This window comes from Lontra canadensis, unplaced genomic scaffold (assembly GCF_010015895.1).
Source record: "Lontra canadensis isolate GAN:19392208 unplaced genomic scaffold, GSC_riverotter_1.0 scaffold28, whole genome shotgun sequence".
Taxonomy (NCBI): Eukaryota; Metazoa; Chordata; class Mammalia; order Carnivora; family Mustelidae; genus Lontra; species Lontra canadensis.
The window spans coordinates 4,452,197-4,467,333 of record NW_022631022.1 but is presented as its reverse complement, the minus strand read 5'-3'; the positions used below and the strand labels follow the sequence as shown (position 1 = coordinate 4,467,333).

At 42.2% G+C, this 15,137-nt stretch overlaps 1 protein-coding gene across 2 annotated transcripts in view; it reads left to right on the top strand.

Annotated features, from left to right (window-relative positions):
* The window catches only part of ZNF609 (zinc finger protein 609), a 219,238-nt gene that overhangs the window by 23,080 nt on the left and 181,021 nt on the right, over nucleotides 1–15,137 (top strand). For both annotated transcript variants that reach the window (XM_032864721.1, XM_032864720.1), the window contains exon 2: nucleotides 6,823–7,696. In XM_032864721.1, the coding sequence (XP_032720612.1) occupies nucleotides 6,950–7,696 (747 nt within the window). In that variant the 5' untranslated portion in view covers nucleotides 6,823–6,949. The remainder of the gene's footprint in view (nucleotides 1–6,822; nucleotides 7,697–15,137) is intronic.

Below are 15,137 nucleotides of genomic sequence, written 5' to 3'. Positions count from 1 at the left end.
TTTCTTTTCTTTTCTTTTCTTTTCTTTTCTTTTCTTTTCTTTTCTTTCCCTTTCTTTCTTTTTTTACCATACAGCTTTTGGAGGGAACTACCTAGCCAGAGAGATCACTCTCATGTTTAAATGTGTATGACTTGTATGGTCCCAAGCAGATTATACATACATACAGCTGTCTCTCACTCATGATAAAGCCTGTAAGAAGATTGATCCAAAACCCATAAGAAGAGGGGTAGACAGATAAACTTACAGTACAACAGCGTTGGACTATTTGCTTCTTAGATCAGATTATCTGTGGGTAGTTGGCAGTTTAAAGAGATACTCTCTCTTTATAGTCCTCTAGGGAGAAGTACTGTCCTTACTATGTTTGAACATCAGTAGGGTCAGTCGCTGCTTATGTCCTCTGGGCAGTGGGGAGACCTCACATGAAGACTCTTATTCTCAGCCATCTTGAAGTTCTTGTACATTCCTGAGGTAGGAAAGTAGCGTGATGTTTGGCAAGTGCCTTAAAAAAGTAAACAAGGACCCAAAATATGTGATTGCAAACTAGTCTGTGGGCTGGGAGTTTGAGAGATGGAATTGGGTTCTAGAGAGGAAACTGGGATTTAAATTTTTGCTGTTATAGGTACAGGATATGGGGAATGATTATCATGGCGTATCTTAGTTCCTTAGCTATATTTGTGCAGAGAGGAGTTGTTGGTGATCAGGTGCTGGAACAAATAATGAATGGTACTGACAAGTAATTCCAGAGTCTAGTGAAATGTGGTCCTAAATGAGGAAGTGCAGTACATTTAGGCAGAGGGAGAGAAGAGGGAGGAAAGTATTTACAGAAGCTCTCAAGTTGAAAGTGCCTTGTGGTCTCTCTAAGGTATTGGTTCTCCTGATTCTGCAGTTTCTCTGCCATGGAAGCAAGAGGTCAGTGCTTTTCATTTCCAGCAAGCATGTTAGTTGCCCTACCTCCTGGGGTTGAACATCTCTGCAATGACCTGTCAGAGAATTGATTATTAGCAGTCTAAAGCCAGGGAAGCTGTAGGGAGCAGATGGGAAGTGGTTTGGCTGCTGCAGTCAGGCTGATTAAAGAATCCTTGGCAGTTTTACAGTTTATCTTTGGGAATATACCACCAAAGTTACTGTGAAGCCTGTGGGGTTTGGAAGACTAGATTTCTGAAAAGTCACCTGGTTAAAAGTAGTACTTATGAAAACTCTTAATACCCTCAAAAATAGGACAGTAACTCTCAAAAGAACATTGGGACTGCTAAAGATCAGTCCTCAGGATATGTTTTCTTTGTTTGTATCCTGGTCCAGAAATGCTGGGTGGTTTTCTAGGAAGGAAAGCACTTTTTGGTAGATACCTTAATAGAATTGTAGATTTGAAAAATCTGTCCAGACTACCCCCTACCACACATAGAGGAATTCTTAATGTTATTTGCTTGACAGATGAATATGCTTTTTCTGCTCACTATTTTCAGTGATAAAGATACGGCTTCATTAAGCATTATAAGCTATTGTTGGAAATATCAGGTTACTGAATTTTTTCCTAAATTAAAACATCTGTCATTTTTTTTTTTTTTAAGATTTTATTTATTTGAGAGAGAGAGAGCACGCACAAGCAGGGAGAGAGACAGGCAGAGGGAGAAGCAGGCTCCCCGCTGAGCCACGGAGCCTGGTGGTGGGACTTGATCCCAGGACCCTGGGATCATGACTTGAGCCAAAGGCAGATGCTTAATGGACTGAGCCACCCAGGTGTCCCAAAAGATCTGTCATTCTGTAACTTCTGTTCACTTGTCCTGTTTTCTACCCTCAGCATCACAGGATGATTTCTCTCCCCACATTTCAACCAGATATTTGAAGCTCACCAACCTGTCTCCCTTTGGTATTCTCCTTTCCAAACTAAGGAATATCTTAATCTTTGTATTTGTAAGACTTTTGCTCTTACGAAAAACGGCTTTTTGATCTTTCAGTATACTCTTTTGGACCTCTTTCTGTTTAATGAATATCACTTAAAATGTAGAACCTGGAAATGAGCACAGACTACCAGATGTTCAAATTTTCATCTCCAGCTCCCCTTTGAGAAGAATCACATTAAAAAAATAGTAATAATGGCAGTATATCTTGTTTACTAGGAAAAAAACAAAACAATTTGCCAGGACATACAGAATTGGGACAAGAGGAATTTGAGGAAGTGTCTTTTCTTGCTAGTGTTAAGGCTGAACTTTGGGTTCTGCATTATTATAGGCATTGATTTTATCTCAGATTTTTTCAGGAATAATTTTTAATATCTTCATCCAGTTTACTCTTTAGATTACAAAATTCAGTTGGTATTTGTGTTTACAAGGATTATTAACATTCATGCTACTGAAATGATTTTAGGGCTTTAGATAGTTTTTTAACAAGACGGATATATACGTGTTTTACATAACTGAAAATCTGTTACCCTTTTTTTTAAGTATTTATTTGAGAGAGAGAGAAAGAGAGCACGCACAAGAGCAGGGGACCAGGGGAGGAGCAGAGGGAGAGGGACAAACAGACTATACTGAGCACCTGACACAGGCTCCATTCCACAACCCTGAGGTTATGACTGGGGCCAAAACCAAGAGCTGGTCGACCAACTGACTGAGCTACCCAGGTGCCCCTATTACTTTTATACATGACAAACAACTTGACTTTGTGTAAGACTTGACTAACAACTTTTTTCTTCAAATTCTGTAGGTTTTTCATTCTTTTTTAACATTTACTATTGTAGAGCAGCCTGAGGTTGGCCCAATTTTTGTCCTTATAATTAGAGAATTTTGCCAGAATGTGTGTAAGTTTGGTTTTTTAAATTGATTTTGCTGGGGCACCTGGGTGGCTCAGTGGGTTAAAGCCTCTGCCTTCAGCTCAGGCATGATTCCAGGGTCTTGGGATTGAGTCCCGAATCAGGTTCTCTGGTCACTGGGGAGCGTGCTTCCCTTCCCCTCTCTCTGCCTGCCTCTCTGCCTACTTGGGATATCTCTCTATTTCAAATAAATAAATAAAATCTTTTTTAAAAAATGGATTTTGCTGAAAGAGTAGTAATCCTTTTCATTCTGCATGCAGGATCTTTTTCAGATAAAGATACTATTCATTTATTATGTCTTAATGGGTTGCTTACCTCCCATTTGTTTTAGTTTCCTCAGTTTTCTTTTCACTGCTATTAAATGATATATCTCTCAAATTTTCTCTCATTTTCTTTTTGCTATCCTTTTCTTCATGTTCTAGGAAAATATCTCAAGTTTTCTTATAGTTTACTAAATCGTTTCCCACAGTTTCAGTTCTGTGCTTTCTTGATATTTCTGTGAATTTTAATAGGTAGTGCATTTTTTGTTTCCTTCTTCCTTTTTTAAAAAATGTCATATCCTCGGGCACCTGGGTGGCTCAGTGGGTTAAGCCTCTGCCTTCGGCTCAGGTCATGATCTCAGGGTCCTGGGATTGAGTCCTGCTTGGGGCTCGCTGCTCAGCAGGGAGCTTGCTTCCTCCTCTCTCTCTCTCTCTCTGCCTGCCTCTCTGCCTACTTGTGATCTCTTTCTTTCAAATAAATAAATAAAATCTTTAAAAAAAAAAAGTCATATCCTCATATCCTTTTGTCTTAAGTTCATATCCTTTCATTTCTGCCTGTTTTCTTCTTAATGCTGTCTTTTCCTTACTGGCATGCTTCATTTATCTTACTCCATATGACAGGTCATCCAGTACAGTAAAGTGAGAACTGTCATAAGCTCTCTGAGTACTATCATTTTTATGTACTTTATATTCTTTCCCCAATAGTCTGTGTTCCATCATAGTCTTGTTTTCTAGAGGAAGGTTGTGTTCATTGGTTTTTTTTTTTAGAGGAAAATCTTGCAAGTTTTGTTTTTCCGAGGTTAAACGAACATAGGGTTATTTTTTTATTTTTATTTTTTTAATTTATTTGACAGACAGAGATTACAAGTAGGCAGAGAGGCAGGCAGAGAGAAGGGGGAAAGCAGGCTCCCTGCTGAGCAGAGAGCCCGATGCGGGGTTCGATCCCAGGACCCCAGGATCCTGACCCGAGCCGAAGGCAGAGGCCTTAACCCACTGAGCCACCCAGGCGCCCCGAACATAGGGTTATTTTAATGGTTAAATTACATACTGATGATAGGGCAGCTTGGAAGGAAAGTGGCTGAGTTTTAGGTGAATGTGAATGTGTTATCTTCTAAGCCTTGCCACAGTTGCAAAGATTGCAGTGGTAATAAATTATGATGTTGGAAAGAACTATGCTTTAATGTTGCACTATAGTGCAGATTCAGTTGGCATTCCCTTTTCTAGAAATACTCGTTGTCCTTCATAATAGAATTATTTCCAGTACCATTTTCCACTGCCTTACTCACTTATTCACTGCTGTATTCCTAGCACCTAGTTTAGAGCCTAGCACTAGTAGGTAATAAATACAGGTTTTTTTAAATGAATGAACAAAGGTGTGCTATACTAATATTTACTGGAAGCCAAGTCTTCTTAGGTGGTATTGAGAATTCCAAACATTTCAACAAAAATTTCTTTAAAATTCCAGATATTTGGGGGCACTTGGGTAGCTCAGTCAGTTAAGCATCTGCCTTCAGCTCAGATTGTGATCCCAGCGTCCTGGGATCGGGCCCTATGTCAGGTTCCCTGCTTAGCAGGGAGTCGGCTTCTCCCCCACTCCCCCCACTCATGCTCTCTCTGTCTGTCTTTTTCTTTCTTTCTTTCTTTCTTTCTTTTGAGGGGGTCCGTCTCTTTCAAATAAGTAAAATAAATCTTTAAAAAAATAAATAAAATAAAATTCTAGATATTTTCAGAGGTATCATTTCTCTGACTTCAGGGATAATGTTTCCTTTACCTTATGGGTGGCATTTTTTCATCGTTCCTACATCATGCTGCCCCCGCCCCACCCCCCGACAGATTTGCTCTTCTTTTCATGAAGTAGGATCTCTGTAGACTCAATGCCAGCAATAGTTGCTCCTAATGGTACTAAGCTCTCTACTTGTGTAAAGGATGTATTTTTTTCCTCAGATCTACAGCTAAATGGCAAATTAACATGCACACCTTTCTCTCTTAAATCCCAGTTACTAGCAAGCATTCACTTGGGACAGCTCTGCTGTCTTGGGATGATATCTTCTTTTGTTTTTGTTTGTTAGTTTTGTTTTGTTTTTTAATATTTATTTATTTGACAGTGAGAGAGCACAGGTGGGCAGAACATTAGAGTGAAAGGGAGAAGCAGATTCCCCACTGAGTGGGGAGCCCGGTGCAGGACTTGATCCAGGACTCTGGGATCATGACCTGAGCCAAAGAGAGTCGCTTAACCAACTGAGCCACCCAGGAGCTCTGATATCTTCTCTTATAACTGCACCCTGGTTCTTTGACACTGTCTTGAGAGAGTAGGTGAAAAATTAGAATTTGTCATGTCTCTGTCCTATCTGTAGCATTTACTATTGGAAATCCACTTTGTAGGATTCATTGTGCCACTACTGGTTTGCTCTTTGCTCTCTTATCTTATGAGCATTCTTTTCTAAATAGATATAGGAAGATGGTGGACAGGGGAGTGAGCAAGAACAGAACTCTTTCACTTTGTCATAAAGTAATATCTGGATGGTTTTTCTTGACTGCCAGGTTTTCTAGATGATACACTCTCTAGGTCTCATGAGCTAGGAGACTGGAGTGTTACAAATGGTTCTGTTCCCGCTCTTTTTTAGCCAATCTGTTTCATGTGGTGAGACCTTGGTATTTATCAATACCATGCCCACAATCTTTTTTTTTTTTTTTTTTTTTAAGATTTTACTTATTTATTTGACAGAGAGAGAGACTGCAAGAGAGGGAACACAAGCAGGGGGAGTGGGAGAGGGAGAAGCAGGCTTCCCGCCGAGCAGGGAGCCTGATGCGGGGCTTGATTCCAGGACCCTGGATCATGACCTGAGCCAAAGTCGCTTAATGGCTGAGCCATCCAGGTGCCCCACCGTGCCACCAATCTTATATAAAAGTGTGAAGAGTTATTTCACACTCCGCTGTTAGGGGTTTTAGTAGTGTTTAGTCAGGGTACAATTTTTGTGTGTGTGTTTATGTGTGTGTTTGTCTTTGTAGATATTTTAGGGGGACATGGGAAAGGCTACAGTGCATTATGCTGTTTGGACATAATTTGAAACCTTGAGTTGAATAAGGCTTGTTTAACTGAAATTAAGCTGAGTAGTTGAGTCTTCTCTGATGATTGCCTCCTTTAGTTGCAATATTTGGCCTCTATCCTAATGTTACATTTTTTTCTAGTTCTGCTTGCTTTTTCTCTTTCACTCTTATCCATAATAAGATTTTTTCCCCCCAAAACAGTAGAATGACAAGGAATCCTCATTATTTTTAGTAGGGACAGACTCTGTTAATAGAGGGCTTTTACAGCCTTTGCAAGTCCGTGTTCTGGTCTCTGATAATTCAAGAAGAAGCAAGGAGGAAGGGGATATGAGTACAGTTGTGCTAGAGCTTGAATCTGTTATGTGCCAGGGCCTGTATTGATTGAGGGAGGATTGCCAGCTGGCGGTGGTAGTAGAATTAGTCTCTGGGGAATGGGAAACTAACTTTAGAGGACCCGTAGTTAAGACTTATACAGACTCTCCGGGCAATTGGAAATACTGTACTCTCCCCTGGGGAGATGGAGCGGGAATTAACTTTTCCCTGGTCCAATGTGACTTGGTTAGAAATACAATTGAACCTGTTTGTCTTGTCCATTGTGATGTGATAGCCCCCTAGGAATAGTCTGTTTTGTGTGGGAGTTTATTTCAGGCTGTCTCCTTGCCTGTATTGTTTCCTTTAACAGCTCTTTAAATTTTCTTTTTCCAGCAATGATGTTGTCCACTGGGCATGTACTGACCAATGTGGCAGGTCTGAGAACATAGCTGAAGCTGAAAATAGGAAAGCTGGGGGCAAGGAAGAGCCTTGAATCTTGAGGTGGGACGTTGACTCTAAGATGTCCTTGAGCAGTGGAGCCTCCGGAGGGAAAGGAGTGGATGCAAACCCGGTTGAGACATACGACAGTGGGGATGAATGGGACATTGGAGTAGGGAATCTCATCATTGACCTGGACGCCGATCTGGAAAAGGACCAGCAGAAACTGGAAATGTCAGGCTCAAAGGAGGTGGGGATACCGGCTCCCAATGCTGTGGCCACACTACCAGACAACATCAAGTTTGTGACCCCAGTGCCAGGTCCTCAAGGGAAGGAAGGCAAATCAAAATCCAAAAGGAATAAGAGTGGCAAAGACACTAGCAAACCCACTCCAGGGACTTCCCTGTTCACTCCAAGTGAGGGGGCAGCTAGCAAGAAAGAGGTGCAGGGACGCTCAGGAGATGGTGCCAATGCAGGAAGCCTGGTTGCTGCTATTGCTCCCAAGGGCTCAGAGAAGGCGGCTAAGGCATCCCGCAGTGTAGCCGGCTCCAAAAAGGAGAAGGAGAACAGCTCATCTAAGAGCAAGAAGGAGAGAAGCGAAGGAGTGGGGACTTGTTCAGAAAAGGATCCTGGGGTCCTCCAGCCAGTTCCCTTGGGAGGACGGGTTGGTCAGTATGATGGAAGTGCAGGGGTGGATACAGGAGCTGTGGAGCCACTTGGGAGTATAGCTATTGAGCCTGGGGCAGCGCTCAATCCTTTGGGAGCTAAACCGGAGCCAGAGGAAGGGGAGAATGAGTGTCGCCCGCTAAAGAAAGTCAAGTCTGAAAAGGTAAGAGGTGGCCAGATCTGGCTGCCTACTGCCAGTCAGAACTGCCCTGGACTAACCACCAAATTCTTTGTGCACTCTGTGGGAGGCTCATTAGTTTGTGGGTAATGACCAATTACAAGGTCAGAGCAGCTGGTAATGATAATGTGGTTTTGTTCCAAATTAGGGGATTCTCTACAGATTCATTAACAGCAGCCTGGGCATTTTGGAGAATATCTATTGTTGGGGGCAGCTACTTGGTAGAATGAAGTTGGAGAACCTGCCACCTTGTCCTTGTCCCACCCTCAGACACTTGTTGCTGGACATGGGCATCAACCTTTATGTGGCTGCCAGCTTGCTTGTATTTTATCCTCAGAGTCATCGATAAACTTTGTAAGTTGATGATAGGGTTTCGGTTGAGTGCTCGTCTTAATGGAATAAATGGTGCTGCTGGGTTTCTGGAAGAGAAATGGTTAAATAAGTCTCATGGAATGATATCTGCCAAGTGTTCTTTTGGTACCTACCAAAGAGCGAAGGGGCAGGTAAAGAAGGGAGCAAGAGGTACTGACTGTACTAAGAGGTACTTAATCAGGTCTTACGAGTTAGCATTGTGGCTATGCATGTTTGGCCTTGAAAGAGATTGTTTGGCCACTAAAGGTATAGTTTTTGGCCAAGTATCTCCCTCAGCTATTGGTAATCAAAGTGTCCTGGTGGTTTAATAGCTGCCAAACAGCGTAATGATACCTTACCTTCTGCTTGAGTTGGAAGGACAGGTGCTAGCAGCCCCAGGAGGGGCTCTCCTCCTCTGGGAAGATGATAGTAGTTCATGTCTCAGGAAATAGAGCTTGCAGAGCTGGAGCAGAGTACGTGTGAGTCTAGGGTCAGCTCAGGCTGCCTTAAACTTCAGCAGCTTACAATTTCCTGCCAAGCGGCTGGCCTGGTGATGAGCTCTTCATTGTCTCTTGATTTTTCCGCTCTGTGTTTGCTCACCCTGTGCTTTCAGCTGATCCCAGCAGATGCAGTATAAATTGGTTTCTCTGTAATTACATCAGCTGCAACAGGGAATACCTATTTCCATATGTAAGTGTTAATAAATAGAGGCTGCGTGTGTATGTTTGTGTGGTGGTGCCCTCTCCGTGCCTGGATTCCAGTGGTAGCTTGTGCTTTCTTTGCTGTAGGTATTTTGGTCTTTGCCTCCGGCACATCTGTAGCTCTTAGCAACATCTGGGCTTCCCTGGTAACAGGGCTGTGAATTTTCTTCCACTAATAACACAATGGTTCATTCCCTTTCACCAGAGGCAGCTGCCAGAGAAAAGCTGCCTGTGTTTAGGTGACAGATGCTATAGTCCACCTCAGCAGCGTCAAGTTCCAGCTGGCTACTGGCATGGCTTGTCCTGTGCTGGCTGTGATTTACCATTTTCTCTGGGGTGCAGATGGATAATACTGTTTTAAAGAGGCCTAGGAGTACCAGTTCTTGCTTCTGTTCCAGGCCCATTAGACTGTTCCCTACATCTGGCTGCAATAAACTCTTGCCATATATCCATGCCCATAATCACTGTTATTCCTGTGCTGAAAAGTGGCCACTTTCTTTTTAGGGTTAGTTTGTTTGTGTATTTATTTGACAGAGAGAGCGTGCACGCATGCATGCACAGGCAGGGGGAGCGGCAGGCAGAGGGAGAAGCAGGCTTACTGCCTAGCAGGGATCCCGATGTGGGGCTCTATCCCAGGACACTGGGATAGTGACCTGAGCCGAAGGCAGTTGCCCAACCCATGGAGTCACCCAGGAACCCCGAAAAGTGGCCACTTCGGAGAGTGAAAGGAACATGAAATCTCTCCTTTCTGTTTAGAATTCTTAATTTCATGTCCCAGTTTTGTAGGCCCAAAAGTCATCTGCAGGTGAAAGGATTAACGATGCTGAGCTTCGTGTTGGATTTAAGTCTAAATGTCTATGATAGTCTCCAATAGAGTAGCAAATGGAACTTGTTTTCTCTTGGAGGTCCAGTGACCAGTTGGGTGGCTGCCCTTCAGATTATAATTGGGCTGAAAGATCCAGTATATTCAGCTGGGAAAACACCTTGGTGCCAGGGAGTTTTGCCCCTTCATAATGGAGCTGTGATATATAAGCTTGTCTCCCAAGGAGACTGACAGTGGGGCAATGGAATGAGAGAGAAAGGGGGGAGAGATTTCTTCACTTTTTGGAAGAAAGAAAATTGCTGGGAAATACTTTTAGAAGCAGAAAGTTGCTTTGCAGTTTGATGTTACTGTAAGCCAAAACAAGTTTCTCAGTTCCTTTCCCTATTTCCTCAACCTTTTTGAGTAGTCTGTTTCTGGGGGTGCTTTTCCATAAAGCCTTTGATCATTGAAATAATTATTTAAGTAAATGTTAGGAAGTTGCTAGGAGATGAAAACACTGTGCAGGGAGAGAGTGTTTCTAGAATGGGAGGAGGGGAAGACTTAAGGGGAAAGAAGGCTAGGAATCTTAGAGCAGATCAGCTTTTGGGAAATATGGACTCCAGGGTTTAGAGTATAAGAGGGGCTCAGTGATGATTACTATTATAGCTTATATGCTAAGTCTTTGAAAACTTTAAGATTTTCTCTCTGAGATACGGGCTTGCCTATGCCTTAATTGGTTTGGAATGTTCCTTCTATGTGGGGATACCAACAGAACTAAAACAGCAAAACAGATGTTTTGATATAATCTGGGAACTGTATAATCTGAGCTGGGAGCTGTCATGAAGAAAACTCATAAAACTTGGGGAAGTGTCTTGACGGATGTCTCCCCCCTAACCATGTCCGCCTGCCCCTTCCTTCCCTCCCCACCCCCACCTTGGAAACCGGAGAAAATAGTTTGTGGTGTAGGGTAGAATTGTCATATATCTACCACTAGCTAATGAGGGAGATTTGAGTATTCAAATTATCCACCTCAGGACCTTCTTTCTCATCTAGTTAAGTATCTTGGGCCGTGGCTGAGGGAATTTCCTATCGGCCAAGAATGTGAATTTCCCTTCATGGGATCCTGCTTAGGCTCCACCACACCTTTCTCTGGAAGGTTTCACTGTGCTGTTTCACAGAGTTCTAGGAGAGACCAGAAACGGCTCTTAGCAACTGCGGCTGCCCTGAATTGTTACTGAACACTCCTGCTCATACTTCCTGCCAGCTGAAGAGATGAGGGCGGGAATGTTGAGGAATAAGCAAGACAGAGCCTTTTGGCTCCTGCCTGTTCCCTTGCCTCTGGTTTGATTGAAAGGTTGTTAAATTAGGGATGGAAGGGGAAGAAGGGTGCCTTGCCTGAATGTTCCAAGCTTAGAGCTTAGTGCTTGCATTGCCACTCTGACAGGCAAGAAAAAAAGAATGTACAAACCACAGAAGGCAGTGATGGATCTGTGCTGAGTCTGTCCTGCAGTACAGACTCTTGTGAGAATCAAGGGCTTAAACCAGGAATTTAAGGTGAGACTGATTTTTTCAAATCGTATAAAGTAACCAGTAGGCTCTAGTGGCTAAAGGATCTACAGGTTTGCAACCAGAAGCTCCCCTGGTCTCTTTAGCTGCTGTTTTTGACCTTGCAAGGTAGAAACAGTCTGCACTCTGCTTTCCGTTTTTGGGGTCTCAGCTTCCGTTACTCTCAGACTGCTACATATATTACCACTTCCCCCCTTAGTTTAGGATACCAAAAAAACCCCATTAAGTATGCTCTTTGCCCTTTCCCCTTCTGATTATGCTTGCTGTCATATCCTGTGTTCTAAGAGCATCTTCCTCTGCCCTTGGTTTTGTTTTCCTGCCCTAGTTTATGCCTTCCAGCTAAGTTCTCTTGTGTTACAATTCCTCATTGCCCAATCAAGGTCAGGTCTCTTTTTTTTCCTTCGGATTCAAGGTTTTCTCTCTTAAAGCCTCCTCCTTCACTAGCTGTTTTTCTCAGCTATTGATGACATAGCAGTCAGCCATGCTTCCTGAAGCCAGATGCCCTCCAGCATTTTCCTACATGGGAAAAATTGAAAGAAGTTGATATTTATGTGGGACAGAGATGCAACAGAGCCTGATCTTAATTTATTTTTTCTTCAATAGCTCTGTTTTCCATCTGGGTGTTGTAATTCAAGGAGGGCCCACAGAAAAATTATCTTGTCCAATCTCCTCATTTTGTGGAAGAAGAAATTAAGACCAGGGAAGTCATGTGACTTGCGTAGGCTCTCACAGGTAGTCAGTTGCAAAGCCAGGCTTAGAAACCAGGTTTTTGGTGACCCAAGTTCTTAGGGCATATTGTTATTCTGGGCTTATTAAAAAGTCTTCAGTTGTTATGAGGGATTCTCTGTTTTCCCATTCTAAAAACTACCTTAGAAACATTGGATATAAATTCCCAGATATTCTTGAAACTATTTTCACTATTTTTCATACCAATTTTAACATTGTAAATGCTTAATAAACAAAAGATCCCTTGAGTTTAGGTTTCTTTGGTATGATGATGATGTTTGCAAAAAACTATTTACAGCTGGTGTTAAGCCTATCCTATTAATCTTGTTACATATAACAAAGGAAAGTTACTTTTAAACTGTTGCTTTGAGCTTGGTTTGTGTGTATATGTGTGTTTTCTGAAATATTGCATTCCAAATTTCCATTGTAATCATTGAGGCATTGCCAGTTCCCTCTTTTTTTGCAGTTGCAGGTAAGAAAAAAAACCCTATTGTTTCTTGGACATATCACTAGTAGGTAGACCTTAAATGTATTGTGATATTAACTGTTTTATAAAGACATATATATTGTTGAATACCATTTATTCAGGATATTAACTGCATTTTATTTTTATTAAAAAATTTTAATTGAGGTATAGTTGGCAATTGAGTGCATTTTAGATCTTAGGTATTATACTTGGTGCTCAGTATGTCCTAGTGAATGTAACAGAGAAGTTTCCTGCACTTTGGACTTTACGGTTTACCATCTACAATTGAGTCCCTAAAAGTGTTTCCCATGAAACCGTGTGTATCACATCACCTGAGTGTCAAAATGCAGATTCTTGGGGCACCTGGGTGACTCAGTGGGTTGAGCCTCTGCCTTCGGCTCAGGTCATGATCTCGGGGTCCTGAGATCAAGCCCCGCATCGGGCTCTCTGCTTGGCAGGGAGCCTGCTTCCTCCTCTCTCTCTGCCTGCCTCTCTGCCTACTTGTGATCTCTCTCTCTCTGTCCAATAAATAAGTAAAATCTTAAAAAAAAAAAAAAAATGCAGATTCTTGACCCTACCCCAGTTCTGCTAAGTAAGTTTCAGGAGTATGGGCCTAAAAACTTCCAGAAGTCTCTCCAGATAATTGCTGTATACTTTATCATTTGAGAACCATTGTGAATTTTCTGTTTAAGGTGAGAACTGGGAGCCACTTCTGACATAAAACATTAACTTTCTTTCTAAACTTAAATTTCACATCAACTTTTATCTATAACTTAATGGTTAAGAGTATAAACTCTGGGAGTGCCAGGGTGGCTCAGTGGGTTAAGCCTCTGCCTTCAGCTCAGGTCATGATCTCAGGGTCCTGGGATCAAGCCCTGCATCAAGTCTCTGCTCGGTGGGGAGCCTGCTTCCCCCCTCTCTGCCTGCCTCTCTGCCTATTTGTGATCTCTCTCTCTCTCTGTCAAATAAATAAATAAAATCTTTTTTAAAAAAAAGAGTATAAACTCTGGAGCCAGACTACCTGGCTTGTTTCCCAGCTTTGCCACTTACTGAGTGATCTTGAGCAAGTTATTTAACTACTCTACCTCAGTTTTTTCAGCTGTGAAATGAGGAAAACAATAGTTCCTACATAGGGTTGTTATGAGATTAAATTAGTTAACGCATATATAACACTTTGAACAGTGTGTGGCATTCAGTAGGAAGCATTCAATAAATATTAGAGAGAAAAACACGATTTAAGTTAAAATGTGTCTCAGTCTGTCATAGGCAATATGGGCTGAAATATAACCACATTCCACCTCTACAGAAAGCCCAGTATAAATAGATAAACATGTTGGTTAAGATTTTGAGGACTGTACTCAGATGAAGATCCAAACCTGGGTTGGGAAATTTTCATGCTGGTGATGGGTTCTAAAGGTCCTGATACTTATAGTGGGATTTGGAGAAGGGGGGAGACTGAAAATTGGCTTTAAAAAAATCTTGAAGTAGCCTATTGAATTTCACATTTCATATAAATTTTCCTTTCTGGCCATATTCCTGTGGGGTTGGGTGTATTGGATGGATGCTGTTGTGGTTTTGCCAGCCTGTGCAATCTCGTGTATGCTGGGAGAGCACTAAATGCTTTTTGTTTCTACACAAGAGTGCATGGAAAAATCTAAGTCCCAGTTCTTAATCTTCCTCCCCCAATGCGAACTTGTATTTTTGCCATTTGGGTATAAGAGCTTTTACCAGCAGAGCTCATCCAGGGAGGCAGCAGGGCTTGGGCTTTCAGGCTGGAGGTGGCAGTAACATACACAGCTGAGATCCTGCCACTGCTGGCTGGCTGAGCCCTCCTCTCTGTGGTTTTCACTCTTCAAGCCATGCTTGAGTAACCCGCCTCCAGAGCTGCTGACAGGGCCGTGTTCAGAGGCCTTGGAAATTACACTGTTCATTTCCTTATCATCCCCTGACCTGCAGTGCAGAGCCTTCTGGTGCAGGAACAAAGCAGAAAAAAATCCAGACGGCTCCCAGCCAGCTTGTGTCAGGGGCTACAAAGAAGGAAATTGGACTTGCTCACTTCAAAACCGTGGGGTTAGGCTTTGATTTTTGGTTCCTGCCGAGAGTTATTTGTGTGTGTGCACATGTTCTGTCTCTGTGTATATGTATAGAATGAGTCTGTGCATGGCAGAGCTGTAGAGGAGGAGCATCTGAAAGTAGAAAGCAGAGGGAAGATTGCTTTTCTCCGGTTAATTTCCCAGTTGTGCCATTGGGATGGGCCTGGAAGGATTAGCATCAGGAAGGTGCCAAGCCATATTAATATTTTAAAATATATTTCTCTTGGTACAGTTTAGTCATGGCTGACAGCACCCACCCAAGTAAGAAGCTTCCCCAGCAGACTGAGGAGACATTTTTAACAAATCCTGTGCCTGAAGTCGTTCATCCTAGATGACATTGACGTAATCAATGTTTAAGCTACCTGAGAAAGACTTTGGGTCAGTCTTGCATAAGAGGAATGGCTCTTTTGAGATAGATGATAGTGTGACAAAAGAGAGACAGACAGAAGGAATTTATAGCATTTAGAGATTTTCTGTTCATAGGGCAAAATTCTGTTACATTTTTAGAACTTGTCCTCGATTTTTTAGTATTACAAAACAATCTGCCTCCTTTTTCTTATGGTGTTTCTCTTGCCCTAGGATACCCAAAGGAAACACTTTTAGGCTGAAGAAGTAAAATGTGGATGGTGACAGGCCCTTGAACAGAATTTTATAGTCATTCTGTTCTTAATTTTCCTTTTTTGGATTTACACTTTTTTTTTTTTTAAAGATTTATTTATTT